The sequence below is a fragment of the Rhododendron vialii genome, chromosome 2a (assembly GCF_030253575.1).
Source record: "Rhododendron vialii isolate Sample 1 chromosome 2a, ASM3025357v1".
NCBI classification, from domain to species: Eukaryota; Viridiplantae; Streptophyta; class Magnoliopsida; order Ericales; family Ericaceae; genus Rhododendron; species Rhododendron vialii.
The window spans coordinates 21,601,676-21,626,483 of NC_080558.1; the positions used below are offsets into that span (position 1 = coordinate 21,601,676).

At 40.6% G+C, this 24,808-nt stretch overlaps 1 protein-coding gene across 3 annotated transcripts in view; it reads left to right on the plus strand.

Annotated features, from left to right (window-relative positions):
* LOC131313503 (uncharacterized) overlaps positions 1 to 24,013 on the plus strand; it is a 33,844-nt gene extending 9,831 nt beyond the window's left edge. For 2 of the 3 annotated variants that reach the window (XM_058341836.1, XM_058341845.1), the window contains 5 exons: positions 20,944 to 21,136; positions 22,078 to 22,626; positions 22,711 to 22,900; positions 22,987 to 23,417; positions 23,580 to 24,013. In XM_058341836.1, the coding sequence (XP_058197819.1) occupies positions 20,944 to 21,136; positions 22,078 to 22,626; positions 22,711 to 22,900; positions 22,987 to 23,417 (1,363 nt within the window). In that variant the 3' untranslated portion in view covers positions 23,580 to 24,013. The remainder of the gene's footprint in view (positions 1 to 20,943; positions 21,137 to 22,077; positions 22,627 to 22,710; positions 22,901 to 22,986; positions 23,418 to 23,579) is intronic. The other variant, XM_058341854.1, reaches the window with a different exon arrangement.
* Positions 24,014 to 24,808: the final 795 nt, after the last annotated feature.

Genomic DNA, 24,808 nt, shown 5'->3' on the forward strand with positions numbered 1-24,808 from the left:
ATAATATAAGATTATCGATCCTAGATATTAAAAGATATGGATAGATCTCATTAGATAATCATAGGTCTTGTAGGATAATATCAAATAGATATGCTTGGATTTGATTAGAATATACTCTGGTTACATAATATTCTTTCAAAATTATTTTGTGAATGTTGTTGTTTTTTTTTAAAATGTTATGTTAAATAAGTCTAGATATGTTATATATAAATTGTGCAAAATGGATTTAAAAACAAGCATGAGATTAATCTAAAACGGAAAAGTGAATTAAACCTATTGATGTGATATCTGGGCAAAGAGCTCTAATGAGCTATGTGTAACTTGGTGCCTATCGATTGTGGATAAGGATACGTCCAAGTATCCCTTAGATTTGATCATTTCATTTGTTTTGCGCATGCTGAGGTCGCTCCCTGGGCTACTGGATATACTGTCCATGATGGATCTCTTTCGGTTTAACAGTTTTGAGCCTGAAAACTGTCGTTGGATTCTGAATTTTATGATATGCAGATTTGAAACTTGCGTTGTTGAAAGTATATAATTATTGAGTTTGGAAACTCATATTGCTCGTTGAAAGGTTCATGATTATACCATGTTTTATTTGATTATTCTCATGCGATTATGTAACCTTTGTATATCATAATTCTCACTGAAATGGTTTTGTGGCCACCCATTTCAGATCACAGCAAGTTAAGGTGTCTCTTTCAATGATGGTGATTCTTATTGACATGGCTATCAGACATTAGACAATGGGATTCAAATTATTCTATAGTGATAGTCTTGGCAATTTGGAACTAGCACTATGAGAGATTTAATAGTGCCAAGATTTGGATCCATAATTGTAGTCACTTAAACGCCATTGGCGAAGTTTGTATTCGGTATGCACGATAGCCAGCTCTGAATGTATTTTAATAAATTCACGCTTCTGCTTATAAAATTTTAAATATATTATAAAGATTTTTGTAATTGGGGGTTTAAAAGGCCTTGGGTGATTTCATTTCACTGGCCGGTCATGTACCCTCCGGGTTGAGTCGTGACACATATTCACGAGAAAAAATTCGGTTATCGTTTAGAGAAAAACATCGATTATAGTTCAAGTACCTATCGGTTCGATCAAGATTGTCATCCCTACCATTAGGACCAAACACCAAGCTGCAGATCCATTCCATGAGCCTACCATTAGGACCAAACAGCAAGCTGCAGCTTCATTCCATGAGCCTTCCAAGCCCCATCCATAGCAATGCAAATAATCGACACATCCTTATTTGACAGGAAACATGGGTCCTGTAGTGCACTCTGTAGTGTGGTATCCGAGTCATCCATCTTGGCAATCAATAATTTAAATATATTTGTTTACTCTTACCGGTAAGAGTTAAGCATTAACCGGTAAGAGTGCTTCAGGAATCTAACTCATTAATTATCAAACCGGATGGACGAATGCTGCACTACAATGTTTGCACTAGAGGATTCTTGGGTCCCATTTTATGAGCCCGATAAAATAGCTTGTAGTGTGTTGTCTACACTCACCATAACCATTGGAAGCCAAACCACAATTCCAACTACGACTCTGTTTGAGAGCCTAATTATTTTTATATTTTGAGTTATTGATTTTGGATTGTATGCAGAATAGATTAGGAATCTGGTAAAGTATTTAAAAGATATGTGTAGAATAGATTTTGCAACAGAGTAGTGTTTGAAAGGATAATGCTCAAAATAGTGGTGTTTGGTTACCTTATTTTTTGGCTTTTTGCAATTTGGTTATTTGTTTTTTGGATTATGGTAAGAATGTGTTTTGAATCTGAGAGAAGCGTTTGGGAGATATGAGCAGAATGTATTTTGCAACAGGAGTAGTGTAATGCCTATAATTTTGGGAACGTTAAATAGACATTTTCATTGAAAAACTAAATAGAGTGTGGCTCGATATTACATCATAAATCATAAACTTATCAAAAATACTTTTATTCAACAAAACAAGGGGGAACTAAGGTTTCTATCTACTGCTCCGCTTGTTCCTCCATCCTGGCCAGCTCCTCGGCTCCAAAAGCTTCCAAGGTGTAAAGTTCACCCTGTTCATTTACAAGATCTGACACATTATATCGGTGTCGCCACCAATATAATATGCCATGGTCACCAAAGGGTAACACCATGAGCTACAAAAGCTCAATAGAATAACCCATACTCACTAACCCTTAACTTACAAATTTTAGGGAAAATTCTACTTAACACATGCATATCCGTCAAACGGTTTAACAATGACATATCCACATTCACTATCGTTGGTGTCCATTATTTCTGAGTTTCTCCTACATGTCATTTCGTAGACCGTGTCACTGGTTCCACTTTTCATTAACCAAATTCACATTTTCAAAATCATTATTTTAACACACTCAACCTCAGTTCCGCCGCACCGGGTTCCCATTGGCACACTTTGCATTGGCTCCTCTCCGTGAATAACCAAGACACACACCCAACCTCGATTCCGCCGTTCCGGTCTCTCGAGTATCCTCACAATGGTTCCGCCGCACCGGGTTTCCATTGGCACATAAAACACACACCACACAATGGGCTACCACGTCCGGCCACATTGCGATTTCCAAAACATTTTACCTTTTCAAAACACGCATTTTCATTAACCACGCCCTAGGTGACATGTTTCTACTTTCTCGATTTCTGTCTCATTCTCATGCAATGACTCCGCGGTAGGACTTTTCACATTTGTAATCATAAAACATTCATGGTAATATTGAAACTAACTAACAAGATCATCCAACTCTATATTACTAATAATGCTCAATTTCCTACTTAAAGCATAACGCTACATGTATGATCATTCAACTCCAATTTTTCATTCAATAAAAATCTCGTTGTTATTCGAAATTTCTTAATTTCTCTTGATTGCTCGATGGTTTTCTTATTGATTTCTAATAGTTTGTATTCAAGCAATTGAACGCCTTATCACCGTATTCCTCAACTAGAAACCCTAATTGCCATGCCTAGTCAATTTTCAACCAAATAGTTGGTATAACCAAACTAGTTAACCATTTAGTTACCGTTCAACCATTAACCATTGGACAGTAATTGTTAGGGTAATCTTTACCCATTGGACAATAGCTTTTCCATTATTATATCTTGTTAAGTACATGTATATATACACATGTGTATTTGCCACATGCAAAAGGACATGTAGTCTTTTCTAAGAGCTTAGTTTATTATATAAGTACCTTGTCCTTTATTATCCATTAGTTATTAACCATTAGGGGATTTATTATCCATTGGTCAATAGGTTAGTCTTGCCAACTAAGTACTAGGCCTATTAAACTAATCTTTTATTAAGATTCCTGAGAGTACAAAGTACACTATTATATTAATTAAGTACTAGTACCTTTTGGATTAGTATAATGGGAGAATCTTGACTTTCTCACCCTAGAATCTTAGTACTTATGTACTTGCTTATATATTATTATTATTAGTCTTCCTTAGTACATATATATACATATATATGTGGGTGAGTGAGAGAGAGAGAGAGAGGGGGGGAGAGGAGAGAGAGGCCGAGAGAGAGAGGGAGGAAGAGGGAGAGAGAGAGAGGGAAGGGAGAAGGAAGAAGGAGGAGGATGGGACTTGTACCTTGTTATTCTTTCATCCTTTCAACTTTTGAGATGAATATCTTCCAAATCTATCACCTTTTGTCCTTGAATTGTTATTTAAACACCAAATCTTGTACAACTCTATCTCCATATCTTCCATAGTCCCATCCAAGGTACTAAACTAGCCATGCAAGCCTAAAACTAGGTGGTTAGTGTGCAAGCAAGCCTTAACTTCACCCATCAACCTATCAATCAACCATGACAAGTGAAAGAAAAGTGAGATATAGAGAGAGAGGGAGAGATTCTGCTAGAGAGAGAGAGGGGAGTCTTAGCCTATAAATAGAAGCCATTCCAAGCTTCAAACTCACACCTTCAAGCCTTGCTCTTCCTTCTCTCTAGAAATTCCAAGTGTTCTTAGTTCTAAAGTTCTTATTTTCTTGTGTTTCTTGAGAGTTCTTGAGAGAAACCACCAAACCACTTCCAAAACCACCACTAGATCTCTAAAAGTAGCTTAATTTAGTTAGCAATTTGTTTCTAGGAAGAGAAAAGTCCATCTCTCTTCCTTTCGAAGCAATCCGGAGCCATTACACCGCCGAATCGCAAAATCGACGACCAAAACCTACCTAATCTACCACCAAGAAGTGAGGTAGGATTTCCTGACCCTTAATCCGATATACTTATACATCCTACCTTTTGTTGAAAAGCCTATACTTGCTAGTTTATAGAATAATGCTTTAAAGATGAGTTTACTTCTCGTTAATAAGTTTGGATCGCAAGATAAGTTTAAATTTTGATAACATGAGTTTTATGCATGAATTGTTTGCACTACGTGTTTTCTAGTAACATGAGCATGTTAGGGGATATAGAATTGGATGATCTTGCTTGTTGGTTTCAAGATTTCGTTACATGATTTATGTTTACGTATGCGATAAGTCCTACCGCGGAGTCAATGCATGAGAACGAGACACAAGAACCGAGAAAGTAGAAACATGGCACCTAGGGTGTGGTTAATGAAAGGGAATGTATTCCGAGGATGGAAATATTTTGAAACTACATAATGACCGGTTTTGGGTGGCATTATGTGAGTTGTGTGTGTGTATGCCAATGGAAACCCAGCTCGGCGGAACCATTGTGAGGATACTCGGGAGACCGGCGTGGTGGAACCGAGGTTGGGTGGGTGGCTTGGTTATCCGCGGTACGGAGCCAATGAAATTGTGTGCCAATGGGAATCCGGTGCGGCGGAACCATTGTGAGGATACTCGGGAACCCGGAACGACGGAACCGAGGTTGGGTGAGTTAAACAAATGATTTTTGAAATGTTGATTAAAGTGGGAAATGATGACACAGTCTACGATGAGTCGTGTAGGAGAAACTCTGAAATATTGGACACAACGATAATAAATGAGTTATTGTTCTACGAATTGTTAAGTTTAAAGGGTTAGTGGGATGAGATGTTCTATTGAGCTTGTGGCTCACAGTGTTGCCTTTTTGGTGACCCTGGCATATTATATCGGTGGCAACGCTGGTATAATATGTCAGATTTCATAGATGAGCACGGTGAGCTTTACACCTTGGAGGCCTTCGGAGCCGAGGAGCTAGCTGTGATGGAAGAACAAGCGGAGCAGTAGTTAGGAACCTTAGTTCCCTTCCGTTTGTAATAAAAGTACTTCTTTTAAGCTTTGTTGTAATAAAGAGCCCGATTCAGTTTATTTTTCAATAAAATTTCTTATTTAACGTACCGAAAAATTTGGGGCGTTACACCCTAGGTGACATGTTTCTATTTTCTCGATTTCTGTGTCTCATTCTCATGCAATGACTCCGCGGTAGGACTTTTCACATTTGTAATCATAAAACATTCATGGTAATATTGAAACTAACTAACAAGATTATCCAACTCTATATTACTAATAATGCTCAATTTCCTACTTAAAGCATAACGCTACATGTATGGACGCCTTTGGAGTGAAAATCACTTATGCTTTACAACAAGACAAGTAATACAAACAATTCATAACACATGCTCATAACCATTTAAAGATCAAAATACAAATACTTCTATCAACAATAAAGTCTTACCTTTTGAAAAACCGTTCTTTCTTCCTTTGTGGGAAATTCAAAACAACATATGTTTATTAGAGTAGAAGTCGATTATTCCAACATGCTCATACTTCCATTAGCGAGAATAAGTTTACTAACTATCATGCATTTCAAACCTTATAGGCGATAGATAACCTTATATACTTAAAGATAAGGTATAAGAAGATTCTACGTTATACTTTCCAACATACGGTTCTATATTATATGTTAAGTTAGTGGACAAGGGACTCCACCTTTCTTCTTGGCGGTAGTGATGACTACAGAGAGAAAAAGTATGTCGGACAGAGTAACTTCCTACAATAAGCTTCCGACCGCTTCGAAAGAGAAAGGTTTCTCTCGAAACTAGTTCGTGACTAAAACTACTAAACTTTATGGATCGAAAGGGTGGTTTAGGATGAGTTTCTTGAAGAACTCAAGAATAAAGAAGAACAAGCAAGGACAAGGCAGGAATACAAGACTTTCTAGAGAGAGAAGTTGAACTGTTTCAAGGTGTGTGTTGAATGGCAAGTGAGGGGTCCTATTTATAGCAAAACTAATTTCTATTACCCAATGAATAAAATTTTCCCTAGCAATTATTGTCCAATGGTTAAAAGGGCAATTATGATAGGTATGGTCTTGTCTTGTCCTAAGAAAGCTTTCTTGCAAGAAAGGATAAAATGATATCTAGGCTAGAGAGTAGTCTTCCCATGTCTAGTCAATCTTAGGTCTAGGTTGGAAGCAAATCTAGGATTATTAAGGCTAGGATTGTGTGCTTGAAAAAGACTAGAAATGGGTTGTCACATTGTACTTAGGCTTGAGTGTGAAGATGGTAAAAGAGGTAGCTTGCTTGAGTGACCAAACACATGCACACACTTCACTCTTTCTCTCACTCTCACTCTCTCTCTCTCTCTCTCTCTCTCTCTCTCTCTCTCTCTCTCGTGCTATGTATAAATATATACACACACATACACACATACACACACACACACACATATATATATATATATGTGTGTGTGTGTGTGTGTGTGTGTGTGTGTACTTAGAGAATCTAGGAAAGTAACTTTGGTGGGTAATTTTAGGGTTAGGGCTATAAGTCTTAGGTTTGTATGCATGACAAGGCTAAGGTTGTTTCTTTTAGAAGCAAAATAATGACTTCTTTTGGTATGACTTGTCTTGTCAAATATATATACACTTTGGTAAGTCTAGTCTCCATTATCCAAGGGATAAAAATTTCTCTAACATTTGTTAACCAAGGGATAATGATGGTAGGTATGACTTTGATATGTCTAATCAAATCTAGGTTCTCATTATGGCAAGTCCTTCTCCTATTACTCAAAGGACAAAAATTACCCTAACAACGATTGTCCAATGGGCAAAGAGGGAAATGATGGGAAGGAATATATTCTTAGAATGAATATTCTTTTGAAAGTGACATTTCAATGGAGAGAAAGGACAAAACACTCTCTAGGAAAGTGACTGACCAAGTAAGCATAATGACGACCATCCTAGGCCTAGAAGGTTCATAAGGGTTGGAGGGGTTCATAAGGCTCAAAGATGGTCAAAAAGGTCCATCTAAGGTTAGGAGAATGTAACTAGGTTAAATGGTAACTAGGTTTCTCTAACCAATTGGTTGAAAACTAATTCTACTAGCCAAGTAGGATTTTTAGCCAATAAATGTAATTTAAAGATTTTATTTAACTCGCTAGGAAAATATACAAGTGCTTTTATAAGCATACTTGTCTTTAGAAAATGACTAAATTGTTCGGTGCGAAAAGATAAAATTTTATAAGTCTCAAATATAATTATGACGGATTATTACAGTTAAAAGAAAATTTTAAGAGCAAAAATTCAAGTAATTAAAATAAAATTTAAATATTTAACGAAATTTTTATTTACCAAAAATCAGGGTCGTTACAAGTAGTGTTTGAAAGATGAATGAGAAAATGAATCATAGGTTGGTTTTTTACAATGTTGCCCTTGGTTTTCTTTATTACATTAAAAGATGTATGAATAATGTTTTTAGCCATCTAATTAATGTTATACTGCTAAATATTTACAAATACATGTATCCCATAATTAAAAGTCTCTAAGTTAATTTTCTTGGCTAATTAAGAAAAATTAAATATCACAATCGAAGTAATATTTAAAATAAGAAAATCATTAACTTTAAAATAACGATTCAAGAGAAATATACTAGGGCAAATGTAGGGAGGTATTCCCGAACAGGTACAAAACGAGCCCGAGCACGGTCAAAGAAAAGGTCAACACGCTATGGACCAGTGACATGAGAAGTCAATGGTCCAGAGAGGTTGCACGATTCTCGGTGCAATAACACGAGATGTTATTGGACCAAAAATACAAGAAAAGTGACATGTGATGCCACTGATCAGATACATTGTTCGGCAAAGAGCCGAACAATGGAAAGCATATGGTCTCCATTGTTTTCTTAAGGACCAGTTACATGTGAAGTAACTGGTCCAGGCCATCTGTTCGGCCATGAGATGGCCGAACAAAGAGAGAAGTCCTATTGAAAGGAACATTCTAGAAGGGTCCAGAATCATCGGTATTTCGTTAAAGGGTGAGATCTCAAGAATATAGGATCTAAGAAAGATACCCAACGAGTATGAGATGATTGGCTTGTTATGGAAAGAGTCCTACAAGGATTAAGGAAATAAACTGATAAAGAAAACGAGAATCCTTGATATCCTGGGTTTCTTATTCGAGTTAGGAATCCTAGGGCAACACGGATGCTTGGCCAGCAAGCATATGCAAATCTATAAATATGAGGTAAACCTAGAGGCAAAAGGTACGCAATACATTGCTTTCATATTGCTTTCCTACTGATAATTAGGGTTTGATTGCTAGTACGTGACACTAACAAAGGCATCGGAGGGCCTTTGCCACGAGAGGCAAAGGTGCGCTTACTCCTTGTTTGTTTTGCAGGACAAGGGTTTCATTGACAAATTAGGGTTACGTTCAAGAGGCACGTGAAGCCGCTGCATTCTAGTGCTGTTCAGAGCACTACTTGAATTTATCCACCTACAATTGGCGCCGTCTGTGGGAAACGAAAGAGTTCCCTTTGAAATACGACCATGGTGGAAATAGATCCAGCAACGCCACACGACCCAAAGGATGTGTTAATTGGAGGAGGGGATAAGTCTCCACCCGGGGCTCCGAGAAAGCCCGAAGGAGGACACAAGAGGACCACGAGTAAGGGCCGCCCCCTTACTATCCACGGCAACTCCAAAAATAGAGATGGAGAGACGGCATCGAAGTCCACGAGAAGGACTAAATCCCATCGAGGGGATGAATCGATTGCACACTCCAGAAGTGTATACCGTAGCGAAGACGTTCTTGATAAAAAAAGACAAGAAATTGAGGAATATGCTCGTTTAATCAGAAAATGAGAACATGAGATCAGAGAATTAGAGAGGATTAGGGAACATCCGGAGGACTCCGGACTATCTCGAAAAAATTCTAGAGGCAGTGAATATGCTTTAGTACAGTACAAAAAGCCTCCTTCACGAGGAAGAAGGAGCAGAAGCAGAAGTCTGACCCCAAGGCGACATAAAGCTTCTCCACGAAAAGGAAGAAGCAAGATCCGAACACCCGAGCGAAGGAGGGTATCTCCGAGAAAGAGGAGAAGCAGAGGTCGAAGCTCTACCCCCGAGGAGGAAGGGAGTAGGAAACATCATAGGGACAGGTACGAGAGACCTGATTCCGATTGGGAAAGAATTAGATCCAAGAAAGGACCAGAGGATGAAGCCATGACTGCACGGAAAGTAGCACGGAAAGCACTCCAGAATATAGCATCCTCCCCATTTGCAAAAAAGTTACAGGAGGCTAGATTGCCGACCAGGGTAAAGCACAGAACGTTCATCCTCTACGAGACAGATGCTGATCCTGTGGCCCATATACAGCATTACCAGCAAGCAATGTTTATGCATGAAGGAGATGATGCAATCACGTGCAAGATGTTCCCGTCGAGTTTAGGGAAGGTTGCTTTGTCTTGGTTCCACAAATTGGGCTCACGCTCTATCCGAACATGGGTGCAGTTGGCCGAGGAATTCACTGCACGGTTCTTGACGAGCAGGAAAGCTCCCAAAACCTTTGAGAGTCTTTCTTTTATGAAGCAAGGAGAGGACGAGCCGATCAGGACTTATGCAAAGAAGTACTGGGAAACCTTCAACGAGATTGAAGGATGTAGTGAAGAATACGCAATAGCCACGTTCAAAACAGGCTTACCTATTCGGGGGGAACTGCGTAAGTCTCTAAACATGAGTCCCGTGCAGACATTGGCAAAATTGATGGAGAGAATTGAGCAGCACGCCAGGAACGAGGATGACATCCTACGAGAGGATGGTAAGTTGGCCGCCGAGCAAGTAAAGGGGCCTATAAAGAAAGCTGACAAGCCAGAGCCCAAAACTTATCGTGAAAGAAAAGATTATGGGCAGGCGAAGAAAGAGCAGTACAAGGATAAACAAGCCCCGGATCCCAAGTCATTCTTTTCAATAAACACGGTTTGGAAAGAGCCCATTTACAGGATTCTTTATCGAATAAAGAATCAACCTTATTTCAAATGGCCCCCAACTCTGGGTGGGAATAAAGATGCAAAACGTGCTACGAATCAGCACTGCAGTTACCATAAGGATTGGGGTCACATGACTGAGGACTGTGAGATGTTTAAACGGCATCTTGATGATTTGGTCTCACGAGGTTATCTCAAAGAATTTATCCAAGAAGATTCCAAGGATAAAGACAAGGCAATGGAGTTGGATTACGAACAAAATCCAAAAGGGGTAATCCATATGATACATGGATTAGCCGAACCTTATACGAGAAATGAGGTGAGATTGCTTCAGAGACAGGTGAAACATAACCAACATGTAATGCAGTTGGGAAAGAAAAGAGGGCGCAATGAAGGGGCAAGCAACGAAGGCATAGTTTTTACGGATGAAGATTTGGGAGGAGTCCAGGTACCACACAACGATGCTTTAGTCATAACCATACGAGTTGGGGAATATGATATGGAAAGAATTCTGGTAGATTCAGGGAGTTGCACCGAAGTGCTATACTACGATGCATTCAAGAAACTGGGGCTCACACAAGAAGATTTGGTACAATCAGTAACTCCATTGGTCGGATTTGGGGCAGGAGCAGTTTGGCCATTAGGCAAGGTAACTTTGCCTGTTCGGGCTGGGACAGTGGTGCTACGAACCGACTTCTTAGTGGTGGACGTACCGTCTTCCTATAACGTGATTATAGGGAGAACATGGTTGCACAAGATGAGAGCAGTCTCTTCAACTTTCCATCAGATGGTAAAGTTCCCAGGGTCTAATGGGATTGAGCACATCAAAGGTAACCAAAAGATAGCTCAACAATGTTTGGTATCCATCATAAAAAGAGTCCATAATGCCCACCATGTTAATACTGTGGAAATTCCGAATCTGCCGACCATTGAGGATATTGGAAAAGACCCAACCGAGAGGGTAGTTGAGGATTTGAAGAAAACACTGATCAACGAGACTGATCCAGATAGGTATTTTCTAATTGGGAAATCACTGCCAGAAGAGGAAGAGAATGAACTGATAAGTTTCTTGAAAACTTATGTCGATGTATTTGCTTGGACACCAGAGGAGATGCCTGGGGTAAGTGCAGATGTTATTTGCCATCATTTGAATATAGATCCACAGCATAAACCGGTCATTCAAAAGAAACGAAGGGCAGCCGTATAGCACGTTGACGCTGTAATTGAAGAAGTGGATCATTTGTTGGAAGCCAAGGCAATAAGGGAAGTTTATTATCCAGAATGGCTATCAAATACTGTTGTCGTCAAGAAAAAGAACGGAAAATGGCGTGTGTGTGTTGACTTCACAGATTTAAACAAAGCGTGCCCAAAGGATAGTTTTCCTCTTCCAAGGATTGATCAGTTGGTTGATGCAACAGCGGGATATGGACGGATGAGTTTTCTCGATGCATATCGAGGATACCATCAAATTGCAATGTTCGGGCCAGATCAGGAGAAGACGTCTTTTATTACACCACGAGGGTTGTACTGTTATAATGTCATGCCTTTTGGGTTGAAGAATGCAGGGGCAACGTATCAGAGACTGGCAACCATCATGTTCAGAAAATTGCTCGGCAAAACTATGGAGGTTTACATAGATGACATGGTGGTGAAAAGTAAAGCTGGGCAAGGCCATATTGCAGATTTGAGAGAAGCTTTTGAGATTTTGAGGAAATACAAGTTAAAACTCAACGCCTCGACGTGTGCGTTTGGAGTCGGTTCTGGAAAGTTTTTGGGCCATCTTGTAACTCTAAGGGGAATAGAGGCAAATCCCGACCAAATAAAGGCCTTGCAAAATCTGGAAAGTCCTCAGACAACGAAAGAAGTCCAACGATTGACTGGGATGGCAGCAGCTCTTAATCGATTCATTAGCCGATCAAGTGACAAGTGCAGACCTTTCTTTCAGCTGTTAAAGAAAAGGGAATGGTTCGAATGGGGAGCAGAATGTGAACAAGCCTTCCAGGATCTAAAGGGATATTTGGCCTCTCCTCCCCTTCTTTCGACTCCAGAAACAGGTGAGTCTCTAGTTTTATACTTAGTTGTTTCTGAGCACGCTGTGAGTGCAGTACTTTTAAGAGATAAGGGATCCGAGCAAATCCCAGTTTATTATGTGAGCAAAACTTTGTTAGATGCCGAAACAAGGTATTTGCCCCTCGAGAAATTGGTCCTAGCATTAGGGACAGCAACTAGAAAATTGCCACATTATTTCCAGAGCCATAAAGTTGTGGTTTACACTGAGTTCCCATTAAAATCACTGCTCTGAAAGGTAGATTTCTCGGGAAGGATCTCGACTTGGTCCGTTGAGTTGAGCCAATATGACATCGACTATCAGCCGCGCACAGCAATCAAAGGCCAGGTGTTGGCAGATTTTGTGGCAGAATTCTCACCTGCGGTTGCACCTTTGCCTCCTACGAGAAAGGAGTGTGAAGCAAAGTCTCCTGTAACGAAAAAACAGGCATTAGCCGAACAAGATCCCCTGGAATGGAAGCTGTTCGTTGATGGGTCAGCTTGCAATACCGGATCAGGGATAGGGGTAGTTCTTTTTCCCCCTGAAGGATCAATGTTGGAACTATTAGTTCGGCTTGGGTTCAATGCATCCAATAACGTGGCGGAGTACGAGGCACTTTTAGCTGGTTTGAGAAGTGCAAAAACCCTAAGAGCCGAACATGTTAGGGTATATTGTGATTCACAGCTTGTAGTTCATCAGCTGTCCGGGCAATATGAAACCCGGAGCGAGAAGATGGCGGCATATGTACAGGTGACCAGAGATCTGCTCGATACCTTCGAAAGGGTGTATATTGAGCAGATAAGTTCTGGAAAGAATGCTCATGCAGATTCATTGGCATGGTTAGCCGCAACTGTACCATCTAAGTTTAAAAGGAAAATAGCCGTGGAGTATCTGATTGAGCCGAGCATTGGGAGAAGTGTGGAGATGGTCTTGGACGTGAACCAAGGACCAAGTTGGATGGACCCAATAGTGGAGTTTTTACGAGATGAAACACTCCCTTTGGACAAAAAGGAGGCTCATAAAATTAGGACCAAATCAGCTCGGTTCTGGTTATCCCCAGAAGGAAAACTATATAGGAAGTCTTTTACAAGACCCTACTTGCTTTGTGTACATCCTGAGATGGTGCAAAAGTTCCTCCACGAAATTCACGAGGGAACTTGTGGAAGCCATGCTGGTGGTCGGTCCATAGCCCACCGAGCAATCACCCAAGGGTATTGGTGGCCGTACATGCAAGAAGATGCTAAGGTGTACGTAAAAATTTGTGAGAAGTGTCAGAAATTTTCACCAATGATTCGAACACCAGCTGAGGACCTGGTGCCGCTGACAAGTCCCTAGCCGTTTGCTCAATGGGGAATGGACATAGTAGGTCCACTACATAAAGCAACTGGGAATCGAAAATTCCTATTAGTTGCAACAGATTACTTCACTAAGTGGATCGAGGCTGAGCCATTGGCCAAGATCACTGAACCTATGATAGAAAGGTTCGTGCGGAAGAGCATCATAACTCGCTTTGGGGTACCTTATTCGTTGATTACAGACAATGGGTCACAATTTCAGAAGAAATTCAAAACTTTCTGTGCCCAGTATGGGATAAGAAATTATTACTCAACTCCAGCCTACCCTCAAAGCAACGGACAAGCAAAGGCTTCAAACAAAACAATTCTTGATGGGATTAAGAAACGTTTGGATAAGGCAAAGGGGAAATGGCCCGATGAATTGCCATTGGTTCTTTGGGCATACCGAACAACGCCTAGGAGGTCTACAGGAGAGACCCCCTATTCATTAGCATATGGAACAGAAGCTGTTATTCCATTGGAAATAGGTCTGCCGACCAATAGGACCACTTTGGTTGAAAGTGGAGGAAATGACAGAGCCTTGGAGATTGAGTTAGACTTTGCCGAGGAACGACGAGAGCGGGCCCTGGTGCACTTGGCCTCATACCAAGAGCAGCTCATCAAAAGTTATAACAAGAACGTACACCCACGAGAGTTCGGTGTTGGAGACCTTGTGCTACGAAAAGTGCTTGGCAATACTAAAGTGGCTAATGAGGGAAAGCTAGGGGCGAATTGGGAAGGCCCATATCGAGTTACAAAAATCGCGGGCATTGGGGCTTATCGATTGGCAGACTTGGATGGGAACCCAGTGCCAAGACCTTGGAATGTCCATAATCTGAGAAAATTTTTTATATGAATAAATTTTTCTTTATGCACATCGTGATTGTGTGAGAGTTACGAATAAAACTCTCTTGTGTTCTAGTTTTGTTATTTTGGCTGCAAGGGGTACGAATAAACGCCCTCTTGAGTTTTGCAGATTATGAATAAAGTTACTTTTTTAGTATAACTGCTGTTTTCTTGGTATTTGTTTTAAATACGAAATACGAAATTAATTTCCCTCATTTGTATTGGGGAGCAGGGTATAGGATATCCATTTAAGTACGTGACACTTAAACACAAGTTCGAAACACTTGTGTAAACTTCAAACATTTAAGTACGAAATACTTAAACGCAAGTACGAAACACTTGTGAGAATGCAAGTACGAAATACTTGAGAATTGTTCTAAGTACGTGAAACTTAAACACATACAAGAAACACTTGTATGAAATTGAAGTACGAGAAACTTGGACAGACATGCATAAACTTTAAACAAGTATATGTTAGCCACGAAATATTCAAAGTACAAGAAACTTAAAACCCCTCTGATGCATTCGAATACATGCATAGAGCATACGCGAATATGCACAAACAGTCCACAGCATACGAATATATGCATAAGTACGTGAAACCTTCAAACGATTAAGTACGGGAAGCTTACAAATCAAAGACAAAGTATGAAATACTAAACGAGTTTTTAGCACAAGTATTCTGACGTCACAAAACCACAATTCAAACAGGTGGCAAAACAGATTGTCAAGGCACATAAACGATTGAATTTATTCGTCTTCTGTGAGATCTTGGACAGCTGCAGGAGTAATTGTAGGAGCTACTGAAGCAGCCAGCTCTTCTGTGGTATTTTCATCTTCAAGTGGACCACCACTGACTTCCTTTTGGCTAGGGTTGGTCATATCATTCTATGGCTCTACTTCAGTAACAGGTTGTTCAGACACGTTCACCACCTGCTCTTCAGCCCTCTCCTCTGCAATATCTTCCTCACAGCTAGCAACAGCACTTGGTAAATCCATATTGGTCCAAAGGTGAGATGATTCAGGAATCTCTGCTTTTGCAAGGCAAGCAGTCCAGGAAGCCACCCAAACTTGGTCCTGAATTCCAGGCATTTGGCTTGTGTAGCTTTCAGTGGCAACCTTGATTCCTTCGTTATACCCCTTCTCAAAAGCAGTTTTGGCTTCCGTCTGGCTCGCTTCCAATTCTTTCAGAGTTTGATGTAGACTATCCTCAGCTCCCTTCAGTTGTCCTTTAAGTCCATCAGCTTCTCCCAGGGCTTGGTTTCTTTCTCTCTCAAGCCTAATGATGGTGCGTTGAAGCTTGTTGTTCTCGCTTACCAGTTTGGCACGTTGGGGCTCAGATTGGCTGAGTTTTTGAGCCATGGCCACCATTTTTTGCATCACCTGGAACGATCAAACAACAGCTGTGATAAACATAAATATCAAACGCTATATACGCTATGGTTACAAAAAGAAACTTTACCTTGGCATTATGGGACATGAAAGAGCTAAGAAGGTTGTCAGGAGACATTGCAACTTCTTTTTGCATATCCCCAGGCAACAGAAAGGCCTGGGACAATGCAAGTGCAGTCCCTTCAGTTTCAACAGAGTCCCGAGCAGTGATAGCTCGGTTCCCATGAGAGAAAGAGGGAGCCCATGCTGGAGCAGGAGATGAGGAGGATGGTGGGGGTCTTTCTTGGGATTCCTCCACCCGTTGACGTTTTTCTCTGTGGAGGGCTTCAATTTCTTCTAGAGAAAAACCAGGAGGAGCATCGGTTTGAGTCTGGGGGCGACGACCACGACCTTGAATACTTTGGCCCCGACCACGACCTCGACCAGGAATGGTGAGGAAGCTGCCCAAGTCAATTGGCCGGTTCATCTCTGAAGTTGAGAGGGTATGGCCGCTGGAAGACGAGTTGGATGTGGAACTAGAAGCTTCCTCAACAAGAGGGATAGGTTCGTCAAAGATTGGAGGAGTCCGGGAACGCCTCTCTTCTTGTTCGGGGATTGGTCTTGAAGGACCAGCCATTGCAGGGATGTCAGCTGCTCGGGTTCGCCGATCAATAAACCCACCGTACGAAGCTTTGTAGCTGAGAAGTACTTGAGCTGCTCTTGCTCGGCCTGCAAGGTATGTCCCTTCGCCGTTGAATGCAAGTGCTCGTCTGATATCAGCTACGTGAACTTGTGGGGTTATGATGTTATAACCACGGTTAATATTTGATGCTGAAACAAAGCACAAGCAATTAGAAGCACGAAAAAGCTTTTCCTATGAAAAAGGACAAAACATATGAAATTAGGGGAAAGCACTAACGTGGGCTCCCGAAAATGTGAGGGGCATGGAAACCAATCACTTGGTCGTCCTCATCTCTGGGTTCGAAGTTGCCCGTAACAATCAGAAAGTCGTCGTCATCCCCTCGAGCAGAGTCAGGGAGTTCAAGGACTAGCTTTTTTCTAGAATCCCTACTTTTTAAATAATAAGTGAGGGCGTCCCCAGTTCCGGAAATACTGTATAGGTGGTGAATATCGTATAAGCCTAGAGAGGTCCCTAACATTTGGTTTAGGGTATTTATGCCCATAACTACTCGAAAGAAATTAGCAGAAACCTGCATTGGCGAAAGCCTGTAATATGCTAAGACTTGGCGGAGCAGAGGGGCTAAGGGAAATCTAACTCCGCCTTCAACGACGGCTACTACTGGAATGTGAAGGGTGTCGAAATCAAAGCTTTCACGAATGGCATCCTCAGGAGCCAAAACAGTAGCTACGTTGTCAGGAATCCCATATCGAGATCTGAAACTAGCCATGGTTTGAGGAGTATTACAGTGTCTACGAAATCTCCCCATTACCAGAAAAGCTTTTGAGGTTCTTTGAGGTATAAAGAAAGAGGACGACGAAACCCTACCTAGAGATTGTAAACAATCCACCAAGAGAAAAAGAGCAATAAGGAGAGGAATGGTGACTTACGAAAATAGTCGATTGAATCCCTAAGAGCAGAAAGGAGGAGGTCTTGAAATGGTGAACAGAGCTTCAATGGCGGGTAAAACTTGAAATCGTCTCTTTCTGCGAAGGGAATCTAAGAGAGAGATTGGGATTTTTGAAAATGGGACGAAAACCCAAAAATACCCTAAAAGTGGGCTGGCGCACGTGAAACATCACCTCAAACGGCGTTTGAATGTTCCGTTCCCCAAAACACGCCTGTCCGCATTTAATGTGAGCAATATGAACCGACACGTGTAAAGGTTAGGACTAGAAGCCTGTGATGGCCTAACGAAAAGATGTTTTTGCCATGGTAAAATGATGATACATTGCACCAATATATAAGGTGCAGGAGCAGAATGAATTTGCTCGGTAAAGGAGCTTCACACGTCATCTAAGTAAAGGATAACAAGTAAAGCTGGGGAGCAATTGTAGGGAGGTATTCCCGAACAGGTACAAAACGAGCCCGAGCACGGTCAAAGAAAAGGTTAACACGCTATGGACCAGTGACATGAGAAGTCAATGGTCCAGAGAGGTTGCACGATTCTCGGTGCAATAACACGAGATGTTATTGGACCAAAAATACAAGGAAAGTGACATGTGATGCCGCTGATCAGATACATTGTTCGGCAAAGAGCCGAACAATGAGGAAAGCATATGGTCTCCATTGTTTTCTTAAGGACCAGTTACATGTGAAGTAACTGGTCCAGGCCATCTGTTCGGCCATGAGATGGCCGAACAAAGAGAGAAGTCCTATTGAAAGGAACATTCTAGAAGGGTCCAGAATCACCGGTATTTCGTTAAAGGGTGAGATCTCAAGAATATAGGATCTAAGAAAGATACCCAACGAGTATGGGATGATTGGCTTGTTATGGAAAGAGTCCTACAAGGATTAAGGAAATAAACTGATAAAGGAAACGAGAATCCTTGATATCCTGGGTTTCTTATTCGAGTTAGGAATCCTAGGGCAACACGGATGCTTGGCCAGCAAGCATATGCAAATCTATAAATATGAGGTAAACCTAGATGCAAAAGGTACGCAATACATTGCTTTCATATTGCTTTCCTACTGATAATTAGGGTTTGATTGCTAGTACGTGACACTAACAAAGGCATCGGAGGGCCTTTGCCACGAGAGGCAAAGGTGCGCTCACTCCTTGTCTGTTTTGCAGGACAAGGGTTTCATTGACAAATTAGGGTTACGTTCAAGAGGCACGTGAAGCCGCTGCATTCTAGTGCTGTTCAGAGCACTACTTGAATTTATCCACCTACAGCAAAAAAAAAAAAAAAAAAACTACATAGTATTGGGAGAAACTAAAAGAAACTGATGGGGAAAAAAACGTACAGAAGAGGGTGAGGATGGCTTTGGTAATGTGAACAGAAACGTGAGGGATGAATTTTGGTAAATGTCAGATAAAAGAGGAGAAAATTTTCAGTAACAGTTATTTATAACACCTCTCCCACATAGATTGGAATCCACACATAAATGAGGTCCAATATCATGTGAGAGGGCGTTACAAACAATCGATGCATTAAAACTTTTTTCATATAAGAGAGGGTAGTCTGGTAATTGTACATTGCTAGAAAAAAAGTTGTAATCCCAGAATGGAAAAAACACCTTTGGGCCTCTTTTTTCGTTTTCCTTTCTAAACACAAAAATGACAAACGAGTTCTGGCAAAATTGGTTTTGAAAAGAGGTAACCAAATACTCAAAATGAGAGAAAAAGAAGTAACCAAACACCGGACCCCATAGATTATGCATGTGTATTTTGAGAATAATGCTCAAACGGTCCGTCCCAAGTGGAGGAGATTGTGGAATCCCACATTAGTGGTATATGGAAAGTAAGTTCTATATATAAGGAATCACAACGTGTTACTGTATAACTTCAAGTTAATTTTTTGAGCCACGTGGTTAGATTAAGAGTTAAGTAGGTTAGTTGGCGTAGATCATGACAGGAAATGATGCAGAATTATAATGGCGCTACAAGAAATGAGGGTTTTTTTTGTCGATCGAAGATTCTTTTTAAGTTTCCAAGTGTTTTTTAAGTTTCAAGAGTCAAACACATCTTTCAATTTTATAGTCTATGGTCTAGTCTTTTTAATTTGTGTCTTGAAAATCTAAGTTTTATTTTTCCTATGTTAGAGGAATGTTCCAACAAGTCTTATTTATATCATTTCCTATGAATGAAATCAATAGAGTGTGTTTAAGTAAAATATAGCCTTTGGCTTGTGAGAAGTAGATTTACTTATTGTTCTTCATTTCTGTGTCTCATAGGTAGATTCTTTTGAGTGGTGCACGATCCCTACACTATGTATTTCTAGTTAAATCCTCGGATGATGATATATGTATCCCGTTGGCTTTCAAATTTTGGTGGTGAACGTTTATCCTTTTTACTTATCTTCCTTCCCATTTGCGAAATCCGGCATCAGAAAAATAACATAATGTATTTTTGCCTTGTTCTCTTCACAATTCAAAAAAAAAATTCCAAAAATTTTCTCTAAATTCCCTCTACTTTCAACATTTCTCTCTCTATCTCTCTTCAGTTATTACCCCTACTATTTTTCAAAAAAAATTTCAAACTCCAATCCTAACAAAGCATTGGAAAGTTTAATCCAAAATGAGAATGAAAAAGCTCCTACAAAGTAAATTTTCAAATTATATGAGATAATGCATTCTCAGAATTTGGCTCTCAAACAACCCCTTGGAAGCTTCTCATGCAATTCCTCAACAATCCAAACCGTCTGTACTGTAAAGCTTCCTGCATACTCTCCTCTTCCTTCCTGCATACTCTCCTCTTCCGCCTGGATACAAGTGCAGCATTGCAAGTACACCGGATGACCCACAAGACACATAATCGATCCAAGGGTTTTTCCCAAAAGGTGTGGACCCCATTGTTCAAAATTTTTGAAAATTTGGAGTCATTACTGGCGCCACCTTCATTAACGAGAGGGAGGGAAAAGAGGCTGGCCGCACCCATCCACAAGCAGATCTCTGAGCGAATCTCACCACACGTTTATACTCCAGTCAGCGTTTTCAAATCAACCCGCCATTAATCTCTCTCTCTCTCTCCCCTTCATCTCCTACACCTACCAAGTCAATTTCTGCAACTTCTCTACTTGAGAATGCCCAAATGGCTCTCCTTCGACGGTGAAACAAGGACATGGGTCCTAAGGTCTGACCAAGGTTCGAAGAGATAAAGAGGTAAATAATCAACTCGTTGGGGGTTATTAGTACACATTCTTTATTTATTTTTGTGAAAAAAAAATTGAGAGTAAGGTAGGTATGGTATCCGTCGTCTTCGTCTGGAGGTATTGCCGCACCTGACACCATTGTCTATACCAGACCCCACCGCTCGTGCGGCAGTGTTTTTGCAATGTTAGGGGTATGTTTAACCGTCTGTAAGGACTGTGAAGCTTTGGCTTTGTCCAACCAAGTCCGAGTTTCCGTCCTGAGCCAACCCTTTCGTTGGTTTCTTTATTTTGAGCAAAATTAAATGGAAGTAATTTCTGGGCTAATTCCCGCCTTTTCAAGTTCAAATTGCTATTGATTCTGAAAATTCTTTCTCCTCTGTGATTGAGGCCAGAGATGCCCACCATCAAGCGAAAGAGAGTTGCTGCGACGAAAAAGAGGAGGCATGCATCTCCGGTCACCTCATCGCAAAACTCCTGCACCGGTGAAGCTAATCTACAAGAGGTATGTGGGAGGCATGCATCACCGGTCACATCCTCGCACAACTCTCGCAACGCCAACAGTGAAGCTAATCTACAAAAGGTATGTTCATGTATACATTTTGTTAGGCCAACTTACGTGCATCTCGATTAATACTTGTACTAATTTGTTTTTGCACTGTCTGAGCAGTATAAAATTTCCGTTAGTTGTGGGCTATACATGTTCTTGCATTGGTTTACATTTTGTCCCCGTGGTAGGCTAATATGGCTACGGACCTTGACGAAAATCAAAATCTGCCGCCACCAAGACATTTATACATTTATTCTTCGATGAAATGAGAAAAACAAGTGCACCGAGGAGCAAAGAGAGAAGCACCTCTACCGAAACGCAATGGACATCTATCGGGAGAGAGACGGAGAGATGGGTGAGTGGATCGGTTATACAATCACGGGGTTGAAGGGGAAGATTAACTGGTTGAGACATAAGTACTGAATATTTAAGAATCTGAATGAGCATTCGGGCATCGGGTGGGATCCATATAGGTTGAATGGGAGGGTTACCGATCTCTGCTTTTCTGGTCCGTTTTGAGATTGGTTTCTTCAATTCCAAAGACGACTTTAGAAATCGCCTGTTTTGATATTTTCAGATTCCCCAGAAGATTTATGCTCAAGATTGAAAACAAGATTCTGTAATTTTGGAGGGAACTTTTCTTCATCTGATTTAGCGTTATGTCTCAATTTCTCTTGGTTTTTCACATTTCTGATATTTATGTCACTCTTGGTGTAAATGGTGCTGCATTCTTTCACATTCTTTTGTTCATTTGTGTAGTTTAACAACTAATTCTTGTAGTAGTTTAGAAAAAAGGTTTTCGTTTCAAAGAAAGTTATCCAAAAAGGAATGATACGGCATGTACCAATTTTATCCACACTGAACAAGTTACTATCTGACTATCTGTGTACTCCTTTTCCATTCATGTTGTGTGGTTCTATACCAACTCATTGACCTTCTCTAATTTTGATAGCATCTCCCTTTCATTGTCACAGTTGGCAGTAAGGCCAGTGAAAATGGCGTCGTCATCACACAGAAGGGGCAACTACCACCCCAGTAGTAGTTCTGATGACGACATAGCATTGCTGGCTGGTATGTTTCTGCTGTTGGACACAAGCTCGTCATCAGAAGAAGAACGGGAAATACTGAGACGTCCCCAACGTACGTTTCCCATCAGTGGCCAAGAGTACACGACCTTGTTACTGAATGGAGATCCAGATACGATGAGATATACGTTGCGTGTAGATGCCCATACATTTAGGACATTGGTAAATTTATTGGTGAAGCGAGGAAGGCTAAAGTGGGATTGTATGCGGTTATCAGTTGAAGAATCATTAGCCATTTTCTTGTACATTTGTGGGCATGGCAAACGACATCGGTGTGCTGCCAATCGGTTCAAACGTTCAATGAACACCATAGCCCGACACTTCAAGTACATGATGCGTGCCCTGGGTAACATAGCCTATTTAGTAATTCGACCTCCTGATCTAAATGAAATCCCTTTTGAAATCCTCCACGACAAAATATACTACCCATGGTTTGAGGTATAAAGCTTCTCCTCTTCTATAATAACAGACGAGGAAGCATTAATAGCATAAAATCGTGCAACTAACATCTGATTTTGGCAGAACTGTGTTGGGGCAATTGGTGGAACATACATCAAAGGTGGTAGTATGTACGCTGAAAAGGTGATGGCAGCATGTTCGTTTGATGAGAAATTCACATTTGTGTACGCAGGATGGGAAAGTTGGGCCTCCGATTCTCAAATACTTGAAGCTGCGGTTAATCCGCTGTTTAAATTTCCACACCCACCTGCTAGTAAGTTAAAATTGGTTGTAGTCGAATAATGCTTATTTTTATTACAAGTTTGGTTTGCCCTTATTAGTTTTGCTGTGTTGGTTTAGATAAATATTACCTAGTTGACGCTGGATATACAAACATGCTTGGCTATCTAGCCCCGTATCATCAAAAAGACGATTTGAATGGGGTCACTACAGCATACCATTCATCAACGGACTTGTTCAACCATAAGCACTCATCGTTGAGAAATGTGATTGAAAGATGCTTTGGTGTGTTGAAGGCTCGATTTCGTATACTAAAAGCCATGCCGAAGTATAAGACCGCGTGCCAACCCAAGATTGTGGTAGCTTGCTGCGTGGTTCACAACTGGGTACTAATGCAGCAAGGGAGGGATGAATTTTTCAAACAAATTGAAGAGGAAGTTGGGTATCGTAAATTTTTGGACATGCATATCGACATGACTTGTGAAGCAATGGCTAGTACACGAAACGAAATTGCCAGTGCTATGTGGGAAGCATATGTGAATTGGAATTGAGTGAGTCTCTTTCGTACCGGAGGTCTAGTAATATGTGTTGTTAAAGTTTGTTGTTTGAAAATGCAGTATTGTCGAAACACTCATTGTGTCGTCACAACTCATTTTCTTGACTCAGTCCTGAATTTACTTCAACGTCTGCTGATGTTGCATTTCTCTTTGTAGGGATGAAGAATTCTCCAAATTGCTCATGTGGCGCTAGGCCTATGCTTATTAAAACTTCATAGGGAAGCTTCTTTTGGATCGATGAGTATCCAATCTCCCAGACTGTGGAATCCACGTTCTAGAAGATTGGATGGAATTGGCTAATTTGTGCTTTTTTACGGATTCCGTGTCCTTTTGTGCATCACTCTAGTCTCTCATTGGTCTTATTGGTCGTTATATCTCTAATCATGTCATTAAGGTGGGGTGTTTTGTATGCTTGAAGTCTGACCCACTGGATTATATGGTGCTTAATAGTATGTCTTGTACATTTTTTGTTGGGTACAAGTACTTTTGCAATTGAATTAGGCATAATTATGGAACACTGCTATTGGTAACGACCACTAGCACACCGATGGGGTATTGATGGGCACTCGGGCCCCACTTTGGGTTCTGCATGGATGTTTCAAGCCGTTCAATAATTTTTTTAAGAAAATTGAGTTGGCTCATAAAAAATTAGCTCAATTCGATTTGTATAGGTGCTTGATTCAATTTTTCATTTATATTTTGAATCTGTATGCTTATCAGTACTCCATTGGTATGGGGTTGGTTGGTCCCCTTAGCAGTAGCGCATAATTATGAGATTGACAATTGATACCGATCTTGAGAGTATTGATAGTGTACAAGTGTGTGGGGCCCACTTTTGGATTTCCATGAATAATTTAATACGTTCATTAATTTTCTACCACTCAGTCCAAAGAAAAGTTCAATGATTAAATTAGCTTTCGCACCACCAAAGCCACAATAACACAAATCCAGAGATTCTGCTGCTGGCAATATCGGCATGCGTGCAATAAGAACCAGAACAAGTCAAACCCAGTTCCATTTCCAAAATCCAAACAACCCATATAGCCTGGCATAAGTAGGATGATGAAAGGGGAAAAATAATTACAAACACAAAGCAAAAGGGTCCATATTACTGAACACAAATAGTCTCTTTACCTTGACAACCACCATACATTTTTCAAGAGGTAAGGTGGCAACCTCTCACCTCTTCCTAGTCATGCTGTAAACAAGGAGCCTTGTGTGCTGGGAATAACAAAAAATACTTATTGTGGATCGTATGTTTGTCAGTTCCAACAATTCAATATAGGGAATGACTTCTGTGTTCCCGGTTATTTTGGAGACACCGTAAATTTTGGCTTAACGAAATCATTATGAGTATAACCAAAATCCATTACAAGCATAACAGA